The following is a 21,662-nucleotide window of genomic DNA, read 5'->3' as shown; positions in this document are numbered from 1 at the left end:
ATTTTGTCTTTCTTTTGTCTAATGTGGGTATAGGACTATTTATTGGTGGTTAGTGTCTTTATACAATGAATACTAATTAGAATTGGGTAGTGTGAGTCTGACTTAAAAAAAAAAAGTATTATAATTTCAAAATTATAGAATTCAATAGCAACACAATTCCACACATTTACGCATTTTTCAAGTATACAATGAAAGAACAATAGTTAAAATACAAAACAAAACAAAAATTAAAAGGGCATCACAAACATGTCAAATTCATTTAGCAAATACACCGTTTTTTGGGCTTTTCGGTTTTTTGAAAACTTTATAGATTCTAAATAACCTTTAAAGACTGTTTGAAAATGAGCAAAATTGGGTTTCGAGTTATTCCATTTAGATTGATGAATGAAAATTTTTCCCATTAACAAAAACAAATCTACAATATATATCATTCTTTTGGAAAAGTCATATTCATGTGAATGAAGTAACAGAGGACAAATTTAAGACTATAGGTTGCAATTCATTTTAACACTTAGAAATTGTGACATCTCATACCAAAAGAAAGATGAACAGGCACATTAAAAAAATAAATGCACAATAGATTCTCTTTCACAATTACAAAAAGAGCAATTGTAATCAATATCCAGACGAAAACGCTCTAATGTTTCTTTCACAGGATATATTCTGTGAGCAATTTTAAATGACACTTCTTTGGTTTTATTTGTTACACACTACCGACTAAGAACTCCCCAAAGATGTTCCCACTCATATGAAGGAAACATATTAACCCAAACAAATTTAGATGGAGGAGAAGAGATATATTTACAAAAAGAGATCTAATCGATTGGTTACTGCATTTATCATTAATTAAATCAAGTTTATCTGAAAACAAATGTTTAGAGACTTTAGTCCCTACAGTGTTACACCAAGTACCCTGATTCCTGAATAGAGATAGAATTTTGGCAGAAATAGAATTCAGGACAATACAATATTCTTTAACAGAAATATGACACTTACATTTAAGACATAGTTCATTAATACTCAAAAACTGACCATCAGAATTCAACAAGTGACCAACTAATAATATGTCAGACTCAAACCAATGTCTAAAAAATAAGGATTTTCTTTGGTATGTGATATATTCCATATAATAAAGGAGTGAGGAGAGAAGTTGTGCTTAAAAGCCAAACTCCACGTTAAAAGGACTTGCCTGTGAAAACTCGATAATGTAAGAGGTATTTTGTTAATATCAAAACTGCATCTAAGAAAAAAATGTATACCACCAAGTTGTTCAAACAAATGGTTAGGGAAAATATTCCACATAGAGCAATTATTTTTAATAAAAAAATTTATCCAATTTATTTTTTAAAGTGCTATTCAAAGTCGTAAAATCCACAACATTTAAACCACCCTGATCATATGGAATGCATAATATATTTTTCTTTAAATAATGAGGTTTGTGTTTCCAAACAAAGTCAAAAATTAACTTGTCAAACTCTTTGGTAAATGACTTGGGTACAAATAGAGCTTGGGAGACATATGCAGATCTTGACAAACCTTCAGATTTAGACAATAAGACACGACCATAAATGGACAAATCTCTCTGCAACCAAGAGTTAAATGTTCTTTTTGTACTGTTGAGAATTGGAAGAAGGTTAAGAGAATTACGATAGGATTCATCTTTACAAAGTTTAACACCAAGATATGTGACTACCTTCTTAACAGGGATTCCATCAATTTCATCAGAGTTAACACTTTTAAGTGGAAATATCTCACATTTGCTAACATTAAGGTTGAGACCTTAGAGAAATTATTTATGGTACCAATCGCTTTGCTAACCTCTGCAGCATTTTTTTAAAAAGAGTGTGGTGTCATCGGCCAGCCGACCCAAAAATTTTAATACCTTGAAAGAAATTCATATTTACATAGCAAGAAAGAACCTGTGTGACGAGCAGAAAAAGAAACGGAGAGATTGGACAACCCTGTCTAATGCCCCTAGAGAGAAAAAACCTACAAGAAGTCCCATTAATCATTTTAACAAAGCTGCTACATTCTGTGAACAGGCTTGTAATTGCCTTTCTTAAAAAGGTTCCACATTTAAAGTATTCTAATGTTGCGAACATGAATTTGTGCTCCACTGTATCAAAGGCTTTATTAAAGTCAATAAATAGTATTAGGTTGTCATCATCAAGAAGATGACTGTAATCAATAAAGTCAAGAATAAGACGAATATTGTTGCATATGCCTCCCTTTATTGAAACCTGACTGAAACTTATCAATTAGGGAATCCAAACCTAATTTCAGCCTGCTGGCAAAAATAAGAGAAAACAGTTTGGCATCAGTGTTTAATAATGTTATAGGTCTCCACCCATCTAGAGATAGAGTATCCTTATTTGGCTTCGGGATTAAGGTAATTACACCCTGTCTATAGATTCATTAAACATAGCTAAAATAAATGGGCAAAGGGCATCCCTGAAAGTTTTAAAGAATTCATTCGTGAGCCCATCATTACCAGGAGATTTGTTGTCCTTGAGCTTCTTAATATTGTCAATAATTTCAGTAATACAAAGCTCTTTCTCACAAATGCTGCCAAATTCATCAAAACTTCTATTATCCAAATTGTCTAAAAAGGACTCCATTGAGGGATACTGAATTTCAGAGCTAGAATACAAATTTTGATAAAATTCTGCTATAAATTTTGAGATCGTAGGTAAATCATCTGTGACAGTGTTATTTATGCGTAATTTGATGATCTTTCACCATTTATTTTTTCCAACGAGTGTGTGAGTCTGACTGACTACTCTCAAGAGCCTGCGTCAAAAAGACCAGTAATGAGTTCCTTTGATATGACGTCATCTAGACTTACCAGTCACTGATTGGCTGCTGCTGCAACCATGGCAACGTCTCCGTTATCCTCACGTTACGTATGTTTCGCTGTAATGATATTTATGTCAAATGACAAGTGGCAATATTCAACTTGGTCATATTTTTATTGAGGAGCTTGCTAAATTTGATTTAAATAGTAAAAAAAAAAAAAAGTTTCAGTCTATAACATTTCATTTTGTTCCGTTTCAATCACAGACGCACCCCATGATTTATTTTGCGCTTGCTCAAGTTAACGAGGCTCTTAGTTTGAAAAGACGTCATGCCCCGGAAGCAGACGCCCATGCCCTTCCCCCTTTCAGAAGTGTTTACGTTGCTTTCCTCCTCCCGGTGGGTGTGTATGTGTGTGTGTGTACGCGTGAATGTGTGTGTGTGTTCTTCGGGAGTTTATATATCAAGGATATAATAGTTGTATTCATTCGGGAACAAGGCACCTCAGACGGAGGAACCTTACCTGTATAACTTACTGCCCTGAGTCACACAGAGGAGTGTTTGACCTGAAGAACTTCACTGAGAGACAAGGTAAGTCTGTGTTATAGCTATTTATTTATTTATTTAAAAAAAAAAATTCAAAAGTGGATCTTATCGAACTCATTGAATTTAAATGTGTGTTTGAGTGATTCAAGCTATAATACAGAATCTGAGCTGATCATATTCTATGAACAGATCAGTTGTAAAAGTTGAAAGACATTATACATGACATTTTACATGTTAAAAGCATCGACTGGCAACATCTAAACTTTTTGCAAAACAATTCACTTTTATATTTAAAGTTGATCTTCTGGTTCTTAGTATTAGTTCATTAGTAAACTTTAATTACGTTAACGGTTCGTTTGAGTCGAATCTTTTCAATTAACGTTAATCCGTTAGTTGACCGTTTCGCAAAACAGCTCTGATTTATTGGTGAATCGGTTTGAATCAGTCGATTGAGCGGCTGTCGAGTGAACAGCCCGCTGAACAGAGAATGGCTGAATTAAGTATTGGACTGATAGGGTGAAATATAATTTATTTACATTTTTAATATACATTTTTTTTATAATTGAATGTTTTTTTTTGATGTAACAAACTAGACTATTGATTTTAGGATTGTGATTTTACTATAGATTCACTGATTCAGATTTTGGGACGAACTGTTCGAAAGATCCGAATGTCGCAAAAGAGCCACAGGATGAATTGTATTCGGCTGGTTAATGAGAGGCAATTCACAATAGTCACAAAATCTGTCGCACGCCATTTATGACCACAACAAACTGTCACTTTGTATCAATCCATCTGTCTCTCTTCTCAGATGTTTCAGATTAAAAAGATTTGCTGTATAGGAGCTGGGTATGTTGGCGGTCCGACATGTAGTGTCATTGCCAGCATGTGTCCCGAGATCACAGTAACGGTGGTGGATGTTAATGAATCCCGAATCAAAGCCTGGAACTCTGATACCCTGCCCATCTACGAGGTAACAACGTAAAATGAGCAATAGCGTTTACCGGTTAACTCCCTTTGTGAGAATGGATCTGAACTTAAATGGTTGTTGGCTATGTCACGAATGCCTTGGAATACAGACCTATTTTTTATTCAAAAGTGTTACAATAACGCAATAGTACGGAACTAAAAATTATTTTAATATTTAATAGAAAATATATATTTGACAAAATAATTTTCTCTAAAACTGTAAGGAAATCAAAGCCACGTTTCTAACAAAGTTGTGCCCCAGATTTTCTTTCTTCTGATGAACTGAACAGAATATGGGTAGCTAAACAGTTGATGGGCCCTTAAACAAAAAGTTGCCCATCAACTTTTTGTTTATCTTTCAAAATATCAGCTTTTGTGTTCAGCAGAAGAAAGAAATTCATACAGGTTGAAACAACTTGAGGATGACTAAATGATGACAGATTTTTTTTATTTTATGAACTATCCCTTTAAGTGTCAAAAAAAAAAAAAAAAAGAGAAATCTTTGTTGCATGAGTCCTAAAATGTCTCTTCTTCTCGCTGTTTTAGCCGGGTCTGAATGAAGTGGTGTTGTCTTGTCGTGGGAAGAACCTCTTCTTCTCCACAGACATCGACTCTGCCATTAAAGAAGCTGATCTGGTCTTTATTTCTGTGAGTGAAGCAAACTATTTTAATGTGGTTGTGTATATAGGTCTGTACACCGACCATAATATTTTTCTCTCTCCTCAGGTAAACACCCCAACAAAGACGTACGGTATGGGAAAAGGTCGTGCTGCTGACCTGAAGTTTATTGAGGCGTGTGCACGCCGCATTGTGGAGATGTCGGACGGGTATAAAATCGTTACGGAGAAGAGCACAGTGCCGGTCCGTGCAGCTGAGAGCATCCGCAGGATATTTGATGCAAACACAAAACCCAGCCTTAACTTACAGGTGTGTTTATGTGAACGTCTAAATATTCCTGTGCTGAAATAGGGGGAAAACGTTTTTGTATAAATAAATATATAATATGTGTTCTAGGTGCTGCAAATGTGTCAACATTCAAGTACAAGTATTCACTGTAATCATTCACATGAAACTGAGCAATATAGAAATTTCTATTTAAAATACTTTCTATTCATCAAAGAATCCTGGGGAAAAAATATCAGTGTCCACAAAAATCACTCAGCACAACTGTTTTCATCACTGATAATAAGAAATAATATGTATATATAATATGCGAGTGTGTGCACTCAAAGAGGACACAATGAGGGTATTAAATAGTTAAAGGAAACTGTTTTCTAATTTCGAATGCATTTTGTGTATGCACACAAATTACTTTTACATAATCAGTTGTGTTGTAAAATATGCTCCTACATCAGTTTTTACTGCCCACCATCTACTTGAAAAAATAATCAGGATTTGGAAAGGGATTTTCTACAAAGTTTTTGCCTTTCTCAAGTGAACTTCTAAAATATCTGGGTGTGGGAATTTTTCTCTGTTCTGTGTAAATTAACAAACTTTTTCCCGCCTTTAATTACAGGTTCTCTCTAACCCAGAGTTCCTTGCGGAGGGTACAGCAGTGAAGGACCTGAAGGACCCAGATCGTGTCCTGATTGGTGGAGATGAGACTCCAGAGGGTCAAAGGGCTATCAGTGCTCTTTGTGCAGTTTATGAGCACTGGGTCCCCAAATCACGCATTATCACCACCAACACCTGGTCCTCTGAACTTTCCAAACTGGTATGTAAATGTAAGATGTATAATTAGGGTGTGTTCACACTTGTAGTGTGGTTCTCTTGGTTCTTTTGGTCTGGACCAAAAAAGGCAATGATACATTTAGCCCTGGTTCACTTGGCATTCGCAATCATTTTTAACACAGAACCTAAGGATGCACAACAACGTTTATGACATATATTTTGTGGTTGAACTTAGTGAACATCAAAAACAATGCTATATTTTTACCAGCTGAGGACTTTTATTAATAATAAAATATACATATTTGAAGAAATGAATATGTAAAGAATCCTAGTAAAAATAAATAAACTAAAATGTATTTGATTGAAATACACTATATTGCTAAAAATATTGGGACACCCCTCCAAATCATTGAATTCACTGAAAGCAATTGGGAACAACAGCAACTCCGTGTAGGCCATGTGATATCACAGATGGGGGTCAGTGCCAACTTTCTGCAGAGTCAATAGCTGCAGACCTCCAAACTTTGTGTGGCCTTCAAATTAGCTCAAGAACAGTGTGCAGAGAGCTTCGAGGAATGGGGTTCCATGGCCGAGCAGCTGCATCCAAGCCTTACATCACCAAGTGCAATGCAAAGCGTCGGATTCAGTGGTGTAAAGCACGCCACCACTGGATTCTAGAGCAGTGGAGACGTGTTCTCTGAAGTGACGAATCACGCTTCTCTGTCTGGCAGTCCAATGGGCGAGTCTGGGTTTGGCGGTTGCCAGGAGAACGGTACTTGCCCGACTGCATTGGGCCAAGTGTAAAGTTTGGTGGAGGGGGGATTATGGTGTGGGGGTAGTTTTAAAGGGGTTGGGCTTGGCCCCAGTGAAAGGAACACTTAATGCTTCAGCATACCAAGACATTTTTTACAATTTTCATGCTCCCAACTTTGTGGGAACAGTTTGGGGATGGCCCCTTCCTGTTCCAACATGACTGAGCACCAGTGCATAAAGCAAGGTCCAGACATGGATGAGTGAGTTTGGTGTGGAGGGACTGGACTGCACAGAGTCCTGACCTCAACCTGATATAACACCTTTGGGATGAATTAGAGCGGAGACTTAAGAGCTGAGACTTGAAGCTGTTATAGCCCAACTCCATATTAACTCATAATACGCCATTAAGGCAGACGTCCCAAAACTTTTGGAAATGTGGTGTACATGTATTTTATGCTAAGTATACTTAGCATTAAGATATGCTTAAATATTTTTTGATTGTGCTAAAGTGGAACTATTGCAAGTATAGTATACTTTAAATATCTTGCATTTAGAGACTGATATTATACAGTGATCATACTATCCTTACTATACTAATAGTGAATGATATTCAAACACATTTTAGGCTTAATAAGAAATGTGCATTGTGCAGTAAAGTACTCCAAATAAAGTTTATTTGTAGTAAACTTATGAAATGAATGTATTTTAAAAACATTTTGGCATAGGTTTTTTCACTAGAGGAGTCAAAGCAGCACCAGGAATTCGTCCGTTACATGTACAAATGAAGATCTGCTGCAAAGAGACACCGTTCCGACGCCTGTAAAGTACAAAATCGACTATGACGAGAAAGATGAGAGTTTGTTTGGAAGCAGACCCTGTCCCTGACCCACCTTTTCAGGGTTCTCGGTCTGCTTGTTTGGTGTGCACCAAGGTTCAAACTTGTTCAAATGAACTGCACAAACAGAGCAATCGCACCAGAGTTTTTGTTTTATTGTAATCACACCAGAGTTTTGTTTTAATCTATCCAAACCTGCCAAGTGTGAACAACCCTTTTAATGATAAGAATGAGTTAAATTGTTGATATGTAAAAACTCATTAAATTCATATTTTGTAAAGTATAAACATGTGCATGTTTTAGGCAGCGAATGCATTCCTGGCTCAGCGCATCAGTAGTATAAACTCCATCTCAGCCCTGTGTGAATCCACTGGTGCTGATGTTGAGGAGGTGGCCAAAGCCATCGGCATGGATCAGCGCATTGGGAGCAAGTTCCTCAAAGCCAGCGTGGGTCAGTGCGTTTGTTTCTACCCCATCTTAATTGAACATTATTGGTACTTTTTTGCTTTGTAAAAGTGTTCAAAATGATATAATAGAATGAGATGTAAGAGTTTTGCTTCAATTGATTCAATATGTATCTGTCTCTATCAGGTTTTGGAGGAAGTTGTTTTCAGAAGGATGTGCTAAATTTGGTGTATCTCTGTGAGGCACTGAATCTCCCAGAGGTTGCTTCATACTGGCAACAGGTAAACTTCAATTAAAATACTTATTTAATAAGTCTTGGTGGCATCCAGTATGTTGGCTTTGTTCAATGAAAAGATGCATCAAGGCAGCTTTAACTTCACCAAAAACCATCAAATGGTACCAAACATCATTGGTTGTTACATGAACAAACAGCAAGTTTAAATATGTGCAGGTGCACATGGGATTTGAGAACTGTGGGTTGGGGATGATTTGTTTTTAGCAAATACCAACTTGCAATACCAGTCAAAAGTTTGGGGTCAGTTAGATCTTTTTTTATTTATTTATTTAAAAGAAATTAATATTTTTATTCAGAAAGGATGCATTAAATTGATCAAAAGTGACAGTATAGGGCCCTCAATATCCACTGTCCTGCATACTTCAGCTCCAAACCTAATCAAACACACCTGAACAAGCTAATCAAGGTCTTCAGGAGTACTAAAACGTTATAGACTGGTGAGTTTGAACAAGGTTGGAGCTAAAAGGTGTGTTCACGCCATGTCATAATTACCGTGACAATTCTGAACTGTAAAAACCCTACACGTGCATATTGAAAATACTTGTAATTACAACATGTAAACTCGTAATTTTCTGAGAGCAACGACTTGTTTCTCTTAATGATATTATGAATTAATTTCTTAATGATAATAAATATTTCTTGTGCACCAAATCAGCATATTAGAATGATTTCTGAAGGATCATGTGACACTGAAGACAGGAGGAATGGCTGCTGAAATTTCAGCTTTGCCATAACGGGAATAAATTACATTTTAATATATATTTAAATTGAAAGCAATTATTTTAAATTGTAATATTTCACAATATTAGTGTTTTTACAGTATTTTTGTTCAAATAAATCTAGCCTTGCTGAGCATAAGAGACGTCTTTTAAAAAGCATTTAAACTCATACCAACCTCAAACTGGAGAAATGTAGTCCAAGTTCTAATGAACTTTTATACAGTAACTAGTAACATCTCAATTTAGATTTTTGTCTAACTTTGTATTTCTGTATGTGCAGGTGATAGACATGAACGAATATCAGAGAAAGAGATTTGCCTGTCGGATCATTGACTCCCTGTTTAACACCGTTACTGGGAAGAAAATCGCCTTGTTAGGTTTCTCCTTCAAAAAGGACACGGGAGACACCAGGTAAATGCAGGGACACTTTAAACCAGTCATTTTAATTTATGACAGCTTTATCACATATTTATATGTGAGAAGTCAAAAGCTGTATCCTTTCTCTTTTACCTACAAAACAGACAGACTGTCATCAGTTAATCATCAACTTTGTGTAATGGTTACACACAATTTTCTCTACATTTAAAAACACCACAGCACATGTTAAACATGCCCATCCCACTCATGACCTTTATCTAGAGTCATTGAGAAGAAGTCATGCCTCTGCATGTGTATCGTCTCAGAAGCATGACTCTGCTGATTATTTTTTTAAAGTTAGGAATGGGGCAGGAACACAGGCTGTGTTACAAACCCATTCAATAATACAGTTGGGTCCAAAAGTCTATTAGCAAAAAAAAAAGCGACTTTATGCCAGTAGGTCGTGACAAATGACTGGCTTTATGAGTGAGTCATTTAATTAATTTACTCAGTCAATTCTTTCAAAATACAATGATTCATTTAGCTGGAAAATGTGGCTCATTTGTTTTACTCAGAGATGTGCTAGAGTTCATTCTGTTTGGAAGTATTTTCTTTGGTATAGGGATTTTTTTTTTCTTCTAAATGTTAAATTCTGTATGTTTTCTCAAACAATAAATCCCCAACAACTGAGTGAGTTTTTTAATGCATGTCTCGGTCTTTTGGACTCCACTGTGATATAGTATAATAGATTCATTAAACCGACTGAAAAAAAAAAAATAGCTGCAAATTTATAATGTGTTTGGATGCCTTTACCCTTTGCTACTGTTCTCTACTAGTTTGCCTATGGAATCATAATTAGTCTTTAAATTGGGAGTCTTGCGTTCTAAGTCTATCCTGTGTTTCAGAGAGTCATCCAGTATCTACATCTCCAAGTATCTGATGGACGAAGGAGCCAAGCTCCATATTTATGACCCTAAAGTGCTAAAGGAGCAGATAATCCAGGACTTGTCTCAACCCAGCATCTCTGGAGACAACCCTGAGAGAGGTATGTGTGTTGAGCAGATAAAACTGTGCTTTAGGTCTCTTTGAATGATAGGAGAGAAAGAGAGAAAGTGCTGTGTAATGCTGAATCTCATTTATGGGAGAAATTTGTGTCTAGGAATGCGGGACAAAGTTTATTGTGTCTGTGTGTTTCTGTCTAATTTGGCATGACTCTCATTCTGTCTGCAGTGTCTGATCTTGTAACAGTGACGTTAGACCCCTACGAGGCGTGTGAAAGTGCACACGCCCTCGTCATCTGCACGGAGTGGGACATGTTCAAGGTACATGGCACACACAACCAATACACACTTGTGACACCACTTTCCTACCCACGTTGTTCAAATCGTTGCAAATGGGCATCGTTCATTTGTGCCTTAAAGGTCCTGTTCTTCGTGATCCCATTTTTCAAACTTTAGTTAGTGTGTAATGTTGCTGTTAGAGCATATATAATACCTGTAAAATTATAGTATTTATGTAAAGAATAATTTTAGAAGAAATTAAAAATTAGACAATTAAATGCAAGTATAATATTATAAATTAATACATTTTTGGTTTATGTATTTTTATAGTTTAATTTTATATTGCTACTATTTTTAAAATGATAATTTTAGAATGTATACAAAATTAAAAATGTAAATATTACATTATAAGTGTAAATTAAAATGATACATTTTAAATTCATAATTTATTTTTTGGGTCCAGTGAAAACATTGACGGGATATAAATCTGTATTGGCAAAAAAACTCTTTACTGTAGAGCCTTGTTAATAAACGTCAGTGTACTGAATTAGTTTATATATTTTCGTATATATAATGGTATACATGGTATTACAAGGTACTTACATGGTAAATAAGTACCAAAAAAATGTCCAAAAACAATTCCATGGTACATAGTGATACTTATTTTATTTATGATTAAGTATTACATGTGTTTGTTTTAAGGATCTGGATTATGAGAGAATATATCACAAGATGTTGAAACCAGCATTTATCTTTGATGGACGACGAGTCCTGGACCATCTGCACCCCCAACTACAGAACTTTGGCTTTCAGGTCAGTAGTTATTTGTGAACGTAACATGTTTATGAGGGGACCCACCTTATATGAGGGGACTTATCATTTTATTCACTTCATTAGTTCCATAGGGGTAATTTGCGGGTGAGACTTGTCCCCACTACTTTTTGAAACATCTCAAACATCTTTTTGAAATATCTTGACATATTTTTGATGTATCTAATACAAAGAAAGCAGTTCATTAGCAGGGTATTAGAGTCGTTCATTTGTGTTAAATTAGAGGCGATCTGGTAAGGGTTAGGGTTGAATTCATGCTGAGTAGTGAGGAAGTGGAAAGCAACGGTGTTCTCTTGGTGCATGTGCACATTCTTCATACAGACGAATGCTTTTACAGTTTTAACGCTGTTCCGGACACACTCTATTCATTCTGGTGAAATCACAAAACATAAACCAAACATGCGTCCCCACTCTTAAAGGGTTAGTTCACCCAAAAATGAAAATGAGCCAATGATTTACTCACCCTCAAGTCATCCTAGGTGTATATGACATTCTTTCAGACGAATAAAATCAGAGTTATATTAAAAATGTCCTGGCTCTTCTAAGCTTTATAATGACAGTGAATTGTTGGGTCCATAAAAGTGCATCTATCCATCTTATAACTGCTCCACACGGTTCTGGGGGGTTAATATCTAGCTTCCGCCAGATCGGAAAAAATTGTAACTGGTGTGTAGCGTAAGTATTTTAAACTGTGAGAGGCACTACACTTTTTCCATAAGTTGAATACGGAAGGCGATCTGGTGGAAGCTAGATAATTTACTTTTATAAAGTTTTAAATATGGATATTTTCCTTACACAAATGCATCGCTTCGATACAGAAGGCCTTTATTAACCCCCCGGAGCCGTGTGGAGCAGTTATATGATGGATAGATGCACTTTTATGGACTTAAAAAATGACTCCATTCACTGCCATTATAAAGCTTGGAAGTGCCAGGACATTTTTAATATAACTCTGATTTTATTCGTCTAAAAGAATATACACCTAGGATGACTTGAGGGTGAGTAAATCAGGGGCTAATTTTAATTTTTGGGTGAACTAACCCTTTAATATACAATCACTGATGAAAATCTTGGGTTTTAATGAGGAAAAATGTATATACAAGGGCAGATTAGAACCCCGAACCTCTGGCATGCTTATCAAAAATTCACTCACCAGACCATTACAGCACACAAGAATTAAGAGGGGGATCGACATATTTATTCACTGACGTAAGGACGAAGCTATTGCATCAAACACGAGTGCGATGTCAATAAATTAAATCCATGTACTATTGCAATTGATTTCGAATTTATTATTGTACATTGTTCACATGGTTTAATGTCATGTGTTTTGCACAGATTGAGACCATTGGAAAGAAGGTAACCACCCGAATCCCTTTCACACCATCTGGAGGAGTTCCACGAATCAATGAACCACCCACCAAGAAAGCCAAGGCCTAAGACACTGATTCACACACACACACACACACACACACACACACACGTGCACTTTACATTGATTAAAGTCTTTTGCTGAGAAAACCAAAAGTAATTTGTGACGGTTTCTGTAAAACTCCTCTTTTTGTAAAAATGCATGTGCTCTGTGTGTTGAACTGTGTTCAGAATGGGAGTTTTAGCTCTCAGTTGGCAAAAAATGCAGAGTGACTTAATGTTTTGAACACATTATCATCCATGTCTTAGTTTCTTAGATTTTTCTTAGAATGATCTTATGTCTGTGCCATTTTTCAAAATTGTTGAAACACTATATATATTTACGGTGCACAAAACTGGTGTCAATGCATTTCAACGTCCCACTACGGTTTAATAATGTATTATTGTTTATGGTTATCAGTGTTATGGATTTTAGTGGCAAAACTACCTACTTATTTGCGAGTGATATCTGAGGGAGAAGCAACAAGAGGAATGGCAACTTTGATATAAGGACCATGAAAAAACTGCATAAAACATTTGCCTTAAATTTGGCATGTGATGCCACCGGCAAAAAGCTGTTTGTCACCCAGTCATTAATCATTTATTAATCTTTTGATATATATATTGTTGGACCTGCACTGTGTATTAGTTATTGTAGAGTCACAACTGTATCTTTTATAAAATCATCTCTTACTGTACAGGTTTGTAATTGTCATGTACAATGATTACAGAAAACTGATTTCTTAAATATGGACCAATAAAAGAAGCACTTTGTCTATTCATTTCACAGGCTTAAATCTGAGAGGCAACCATGGCTGAAATAAAGCAAATGTATTTTGACAAGTGTGTTTTTAATATATTCAATTCATATTACTTAGATGATGCACAATATACAGATCTTTAATTCATTTCTAAAACAATTAAATATGTTCATTTAAACATTTCGTTTAAAGAATGTTGCTGCAACATAATATTATGTGATCTGTATACATGAAGGCATATTCACCCATAAATGAAAATTCACATTTACTCACACCCTCATGTTGTTCCAAACCTGTATGATAAAAAAAAAAAACATCATGAGGGTGAGTAAATGATTACAGACTTTTTATTTTTTGGGTGAACTAACCCCTTAATAGTGTTTGCACTGTAGGGAAAGAGTATGAAACAGGATGTTTAGCAGTTTTACTCTGCTGCCGTTGTGGTGTCTTCAGTCTTTCTCTTTTCCAGCAGATTCTTCAAAAAGAACTCGCCTTAGAAATATAAACAAAAAAAACATGAGACGGTACATTTAAATAAATAATGTTACAGTATGTGCAAGTGTGTGTGCTTCATGATAGTTCAAACGGAGTCAATGTTTAGCTGCACTGATGGTCAAAACACCATGGTAAAAGAACTAGCATCTATTCAAAAATAGATAATCTTTTGCAAGCAACATATAGAAAATATTTCGTTTTTATTTATATAAAGGCTGTTGCCCCATGAGAAAAGATAGCAGATAAAAACATTTAAAAAAAAGAAAATCACATACTTGCACAAATCTTGCACCAGCTGAGCTAACCAACTGTCATTAGCTATGTTTCCATCCACCATTCTTATGGGAATTTTGGGATGTATCATAAAAAATGCTGGATAATTTTGTATCCAATAAGAAGACATGCACATAAACTATGGTGGAAACACATAATACCGAATAAATCCCTCGATGTACAACAAAAAAACTTCATGGCACATAGGGCCCTAACATACTCCGGCCACACTGTAGCGCTAGGCGCGACGCAAGTATTTTTTGCTAGTTTCAGCCCGACGCAGTTATCATTTTCACGTCCTGCGCCACGTTGTTTAAATACCAAATGCATTTGCAGCCATTTGTGCGCCCATGGGCGTGCTGGTATGAAAACGAGGTGCGTTCAGGCGCATTGTTGGCGCGTTGCCATTTTGAGGCAACTGAAATAGACTGCGCCATTGACCAACTGAGACCTGGTCTAAAGTCAATAGCGCAGTATTTTTTGTGTTATTTAGTCTTAGTAAAATGCGCCTATAGGCGGGTGCACAACGCATGTACACTCTGCTTTTTACACACACAGGGACGCGCAGCAGCACACAAACATGCCAAATATTAAAAATAAAAGGATTACAATGTAAAAGATTATTATTGTGTACATAAAGATAAAAATGCCTACATGTCATAATGGGTAGTCATTGCATGTCTCAGAATTACCTATTTGCAGTAATGACGAATGAAATTGGCTTATTTAACTTTATATAGCCAATCATGGCAAAACACACATGTATTTAAAATGACTCGTCAGGTCGAGGGTGTCTATATTCTACCAAGTAAATAGCGAATCCACTATGGCATGAGCACAACTGGCTTTTAAAGGGAATGGGAGATGAGACTAATTGGTTTATTGCACGTTTCGCTCAAAACACACCCATGACTCATTAAGAGAATATGGACAACCCTTTGAGACCATGCGCAGAGCGTGCCAACCATTTTTCCCATCGTTGAACTAGCAAAAGTGGATTTGGACACGCCACGCCCTAAGTGCCGTGCACTTTAGACCAAACGCTTAGATCATTAAAATAGGGCCCATAGTGTGTCATCAAAATGGTTGAATATAATGAGCCACAGTTGCTTCCCCATTTGCAGCTACTTCCATTTTTATTACAGATATTTTGCTGCAATTTTCCAGGAAGTGCAGATTTTGTTCTTTTGAACACATAAAATGGAGCTTTATTCCTCGCATAAGTTAAATTCAAACACAGATATCGAGAAAAATGGTAATGCTAATGGATAGCATTATCTATACTAGGTATTGTATAAAGCTTTATAAATCTAAACATGTACTCAGGTTACCTGCTTTGTAAGAGGAGCGCACAAGTGGCCCACTGGCTGTGTAGACAAATCCCATCTCCTCTCCAACCTTCTCCCAGTACGCAAACTTCTCAGGAGTAACATATTCGTCCACCTTCAATCAAACACACACTTTTAGACTGATGTGGTGCCATTCTAAAAGTGCGTTATGTGTGTGTGATGTAACAGAATCGGTTCTGATGTAACAAAATGATGTATAAAACAGGAAATGTGGCCTGTTGCTTTCGAATTATTAGTCATGGGAGACTTTTCACATGGGTAAAATCTGGTCCTTATTATGGTTTATTCTGTCTGAGAAGAACCGTCTACTTAGATCTGACCAACATGTGAAAATAGATTGATGTACTTACAGTACATATATTAAGTAATCATATATTAACATTGTTCAGCAAATTTTTGTAGGTGAAATCTATGTATTGCAATAGGAATTCACTTTTTCGTGTGAGGGCAAAAGCTTAAAGGTTTAAGTTGGTCGCATGGATTCACCGCGTTGACCAATAGAAAACTACTTGGTTTGAAAGTGACTTCTGTGTGAGACTTCATACATTCATACTTCATACTATGGACAATTTTGCTGACATTTTGCTTATGTTAGCGCAAATTTATTACTGAAATTTTCACAAAACCAGCCAATCAGATTGGAAATATAAGCCTGCACATGCCATTGTGTGCAGAATGTATCAGATGGTCAGTGAACAGACCATCTAAAGACCTTGGAATCACTTTCAGAATTTTTTTTTTTTTCAGTTGATGAGCTTGAGCTTTTAAAGTGACATGCGAGATGACATATCAGCAGAGCGTGCTTATAATAAACAGAACTATATTGTGCATTTGTCTGGTTGCTAATATAGTTATCATTCTTGGTGTGAATGGGTCTTAAGACAGAGCTTGGTTGTTTTATTATTTATGCATTGTTGTTGTACCTTAAGATGGCGTTTGGTTGGCTGCATGTACTGGCCCAGTGTTAGACAGTCCACTCCAGAGTCCCTCAGTTCTGCAAGAACACAAATAACTCTCATATGCTAATATATGCATATTTATTTACTTCCTGTGTTATACATAGAATGCATGTGTAACTCTGGTATGGATTAGTGTAGGTTACCTTTCAGAGCAGCATGTATCTGTGCGTCTGTCTCTCCGAGACCCAACATGATGGAAGTCTTCGTGATAACACCAGATTTCACTTTTTTAGCATGTCGTAAAACACTCAGTGATTGGTCAAAGTTTGCACGAGGGTCACGCACATGCCTTAAGGTCAAAGATCAAATGTGAAAGTGAGATAGATCTGCAATGAAATCTCCAAGCATTGAACAGCAGTGAGAATCACAATGGAGGAGAACTACTGTTACTAATTCACTTTATAAGATGGACTAGATATTTCTGCCATCTGGTGGTAACTGTATATACTACAAATAACACAGAAAAAAATAACAAAATAAATCAATAAAAATAATAGAATACAAACAAAATAAGTATAATTATTATTTGGAAATATTTACATATTTTATGAATATACATTTTCTGTGGCATTTTGGCAGATATCTATCATATTAAACATCACTTGCTTAAAGCTGTGTGTATTTCTTGATATTGCAAACTGCATTAAAAAGAATTTTTAAAAAAATAAAAAAATTTAGACAGCATTTTTATGTGAGTGCACAAGATCCAGACTGTGACAGTAAAATACACTAACCTCTGTAGTTCTCTAACTGTCTCTACATTGTGAGCATACACATCAAGCCCAGACAAAGCAATTTTCTCCACTGCTGCCAGATCACCACGGAAATCAGGAGTCAAACACTCTACCAGGATTTTAGGGCTCCTTAGAGAGAAAAGATCATGTATGAGAGAAACAAATGAATGAGTGGATTCTTAAAAAAAAAAAAAAAGGAAAAAAAGAAAGAACAAGTCATCTCTGTACCTTTCTTTAAGGCTGGAGACAGTCTTTGCAAAATGTTCAGCCCCACCATCAGGAATATCTGCCCAGCATCATAAAAATATGGTACAAATAAGGAAATATCACAATACAGTGGAGACCCATGAAAACAAAATATGAGTTTTGTTCTTCTTGGTCCATATCTAATCACTTCTATATGCCATGTACATAATTCTTTTTTAACAGATATACACATATCTCTTTTGGGAAAACAGACCAAAAATATTGATGACTACACAGATTTTCTTCCCATCAAATGCTTTCTAGACAGTGGAGAATGCCCCTCCTAAAAATACAACTTGCAAATGACTAGTACGTTAAGTAGCAAGCCATGGATCATTGCTATGACGTCAACAAGAGAGAGAAAATGAGTGTTTAATTTTGGTTTGTTGTCATTTTCATGTTTCCTCACCATCTCTGTCCACTGATGTGAGGACTACATAGTCCAGTCCCCATGCTGCAATGGCTTTAGCTGTGTTATATGGCTCGTCTGGGTCAAGAGGTGGAGGACGTCTCGCTGTTTTAACTGAACAAAACCGACAGCCACGTGTGCATGTGTCCCCCATTAACTATGGAAAGAGTATGTAAGTGTAAGGTAAGGCTAGAAATATTGTTTGAAAGACCATTACATTGAGATATTATCCTAGTATGTTTGTGGGCGTTTTTCAGACCAAACGCACGCACCATAATGGTTGCTGTGGCAGTGGCATACTCTCCTCCACCCCAGCATTCCCCAATATTTGGACACCGGGCCTCCTCGCAGACCTGTAACAAAAAAAAAAGTGTATATTTTATGTACCACTGGTCTATAAGTATAAAGGAATAATTAAATCCCCAAAAATAAATTAGTCATCTTTTACTCTCCCTTATGTCTTTTCAAACTTTCTCTTTGCCGTGGAACACAAAAAGAGTTATTCATAGCAGAATGTCCAAGTTGATCTTTCACATACAATAAAAATGGATTTTCAGTTTTTGAAAGAAGTCTCATGTTCACTAAAGCTACATTTATTTGATCAAAAATAGAGTAAAAACTATAATATTTTTTTTTAAAAGTGCCAGGTGCAGATTCGTTTATTCTAAGCGAGTTGCTCGCTTTCGCTCTAGATAGAGTGTTAGCTTACTCAATTGTTTACTCATGACACAGCAACTCAGCTAAAAGTATTTGTAATATGTTAGACCTTTAATTGAAAGTAGCCTACTTTTACCTGTTGAGACATGCCTTCACAAGCACCTGTGAGAGATATGATTGTGATGTTTGTGATGTACAATCTGCATTAATGCCTTTCGCAAGGTTGTTTGAAAATATGCTTTGTTTTTGTAATTCAGCCAGTGTCACAGAAACTTCATCCTTCACTTCTAAAAAAAAATATGTCCCCAAATTTTTTAATGGTACTACATATAGGGCTTGTATGGACTACTTATATGCTTTTGTTGCTTTATGGTGCTTTTTTTGTTCTTTTTGTAGCTTGACTGCCTTGGTTCTCTTCCACTTTCATTGTACTGAAAAGAGCAGTTCTGACATACTGCTAAACTTCTCCTGTTGTGTTCCAAGACAGATGTTATAGTTAAATGAAATGAATGTCAACATGAATTTTCATTTTTGAAAGAACTATTCCTTTCACTGAACTATAAATTGTCACCATTGTGTCAGGAAATTGTGTGGAGTTAAAATGTCAGGCATGTTTTCAGCCACTCACTGTGTGTAGGTTCAGTTCTCTAAGCGTGTTCTTCAGTTTGTTGTAGTTCTTTCCTATAGGAATCTCTGTCTTTAGCCATGGCGGTAGCCTTAGCCTGGTAAAATAAACAACTGGTTAAATCCTATGGACTGGATTTTATACATGTATACATACATTTAGAATTTTTATGTTTTGTTATGAGGTATCTATCTATCTATCTATCGATCTATCGATCTATCTATCAAAAAGTGTAAGTATATGTATAAATTACATCTTTTTAACCCTATAAAGCCTACGGTTTCATATTTGATACACAATCTTCTAGGCCCTCTAAATTATCAACATAATCAAAACATTGCTGAAAAACCTGTTGCACACAACCTACTACATGCCTTTTGTCCTCTGATTGATAGTTTATACTCCAAAATACTTTTAGTATCATTCGAAAACGTTCCCCTTCAGGTAACGGTACAGATCTTTTTGCTGTGACATTTTTACTGATTTTATAAAGTAAACATAAGTATAACTTTTATATTGTTAGTGATATTTTAAAAATGAACTCTAACTGGAGTGAAGCAACTTAGGTTTACTTGATTATCCATACATTTTTTTTTTTTTTTAAATAGGAAAATCGTGTTAAAATGTACCAAAAAAGTATCACATATGATACATCAGGCTATTGAGGAATGTTTATTTGTACGTCTCAATCATCATATGTATTGCATTGCATTATATGTTTTGCCCCCCACAATTTGATTAAAAAAAACTAAACATTTAAATATCCTTTTACTAAGATATATTATTAAGAGAAACTGAATAACAACTGATACTTTTATGAATTTTATGTCAGTAGGCTGCTATACTGTTACAAAGATCTTATTGATATACATTACAAGCTATTGGAATTTGACCTTTTGGCCTTATAAATATCAGCAAATGCACCAAGTTACATATTTCGCTCACTTTGGACCTCTGAATAAAATTGGGTGTTTTTTTTCCCTCAGGTATGAGAGCCATATTCTCACCATATCATACTATATGTGCCATAAAACCCTAATGTGTCAAACATGATTAACAAAAATACATATGCAAAAGTTTTTTGGACAGAAATTTGTAAATAAACTGTTCCATTAAAAAAATATATTTGACTGATTATTATTTCATATGTCAGCCTTTACAGGGTTAATTTCATACAATGTTCTTTACCAGACAGGATATAAAAATTCAAAGTCTGTGTGCATTCAGTCATTCTGCAATTAAATCACACATCTCATGTATTAACAAATTACATCTATGTCTAAATGTACAATTGGACAACACTGATGAAGAGTTCAAGTGACCTTTGCAGAGTGATTACTGTAAATTAAATCATAAATAAAAAAAACATGGTGGTGCATTGGTGTAGCATTGATGGCCATGGTAATACCATGGCACTTTGCTTATAAAAAAGAAGAAAACACTAAGTCCAAAACACTACTGAATATAACTTTCCAAACTATTACTTGTGAAAATGTTAAAGCCGTGTCCCGTTTACCTTTCTCCCTTTTCTCTCCTCAGGTTGCCTCTGTATTCCTCCCACTTGGTCTTTTCTGACAGTTCTCCTGATATGAAGTCCTGGAGGTTCAGTCCATCGTCTCTGATGTTTTTCTTCTTCTCAGTGAGTGTGGATGACGTGTTGGTAGCAGTGGTCAGTTTGTTACAGTAAACCTGTGACCAGAAGCAAAAGGCACTTGAGCGTGACTTTAAATGAAAAACTTTTATACTAAAATCCTCCTCTACCATTTCAGTTATCTCAGCATAATACGCCTAGGGGGAAAAAACTAATTGTAATATATTAAATCGGAGGACATTATACTGCGCAGCAACTTCTGTACTGGCCTGTACCGGTAGAGCACCGACAGGCAGAGCTTAACTATTTGGCATTACATATTTTACAGACTAAAATAGAACGAAGAAATCGCTTACATAAGACGCCTCAAAGCATTTTGATGGTAAAAACAGATGATTAGAAGAATATCGACCCGCAGCACCGCAACTTCTGCTGATCAGCGCCATGACTTTATATCCAGTATGAGCCTGTCATTGACAACAATCGCTCTGACATCGATTAACTTTATAATCAAGACCAGAGCGTCATATATACCTGACAAACCTGTGAATGTGATACATGTTCTTGTGAACATGTGCATACTAAATACATAAGTATATATTTCTAAAATCTAATTTAATGATCTTTACTGATAACCTCAGTTATTTTGCTTCACGAACGTGATTATCAGTATCTGTAATCGGTTGGTCGTGGCTTGCA

At 35.8% G+C, this 21,662-nt stretch overlaps 2 protein-coding genes across 2 annotated transcripts; one reads left to right on the top strand and one right to left on the bottom strand.

Annotated features, from left to right (window-relative positions):
• The first annotated feature begins 3,145 nt into the window (after nt 1-3,145).
• ugdh (UDP-glucose 6-dehydrogenase) lies at nt 3,146-13,705 on the top strand. Its single transcript, XM_079811965.1, has 12 exons — nt 3,146-3,384; nt 4,151-4,312; nt 4,855-4,956; nt 5,035-5,235; nt 5,825-6,022; nt 7,871-8,018; nt 8,159-8,253; nt 9,267-9,397; nt 10,249-10,388; nt 10,574-10,665; nt 11,326-11,436; nt 12,793-13,705. The coding sequence occupies exons 2-12, from the start codon at nt 4,151-4,153 to the stop codon at nt 12,892-12,894; spliced, it is 1,482 nt and encodes a 493-aa protein (XP_079668091.1). The 5' UTR covers nt 3,146-3,384; the 3' UTR covers nt 12,895-13,705.
• On the bottom strand, nt 13,703-21,644 carry lias (lipoic acid synthetase). Its single transcript, XM_079811966.1, has 11 exons — nt 21,320-21,644; nt 20,889-21,061; nt 19,376-19,469; nt 18,363-18,443; nt 18,091-18,247; nt 17,664-17,721; nt 17,436-17,564; nt 16,845-16,990; nt 16,666-16,736; nt 15,725-15,836; nt 13,703-14,117 (listed from the first exon to the last, which is right to left on the bottom strand). Exons 1-11 carry the CDS (start codon nt 21,407-21,409, stop codon nt 14,050-14,052), a joined length of 1,179 nt encoding a protein of 392 aa, XP_079668092.1. The 5' UTR covers nt 21,410-21,644; the 3' UTR covers nt 13,703-14,049.
• Between the last annotated feature and the right edge of the window lie 18 nt (nt 21,645-21,662).

Source organism: Gobio gobio, assembly GCF_949357685.1.
Source record: "Gobio gobio genome assembly, chromosome: 3".
NCBI lineage: Eukaryota > Metazoa > Chordata > Actinopteri > Cypriniformes > Gobionidae > Gobio > Gobio gobio.
This window is presented reverse-complemented; position numbering and strand designations above follow the sequence as displayed.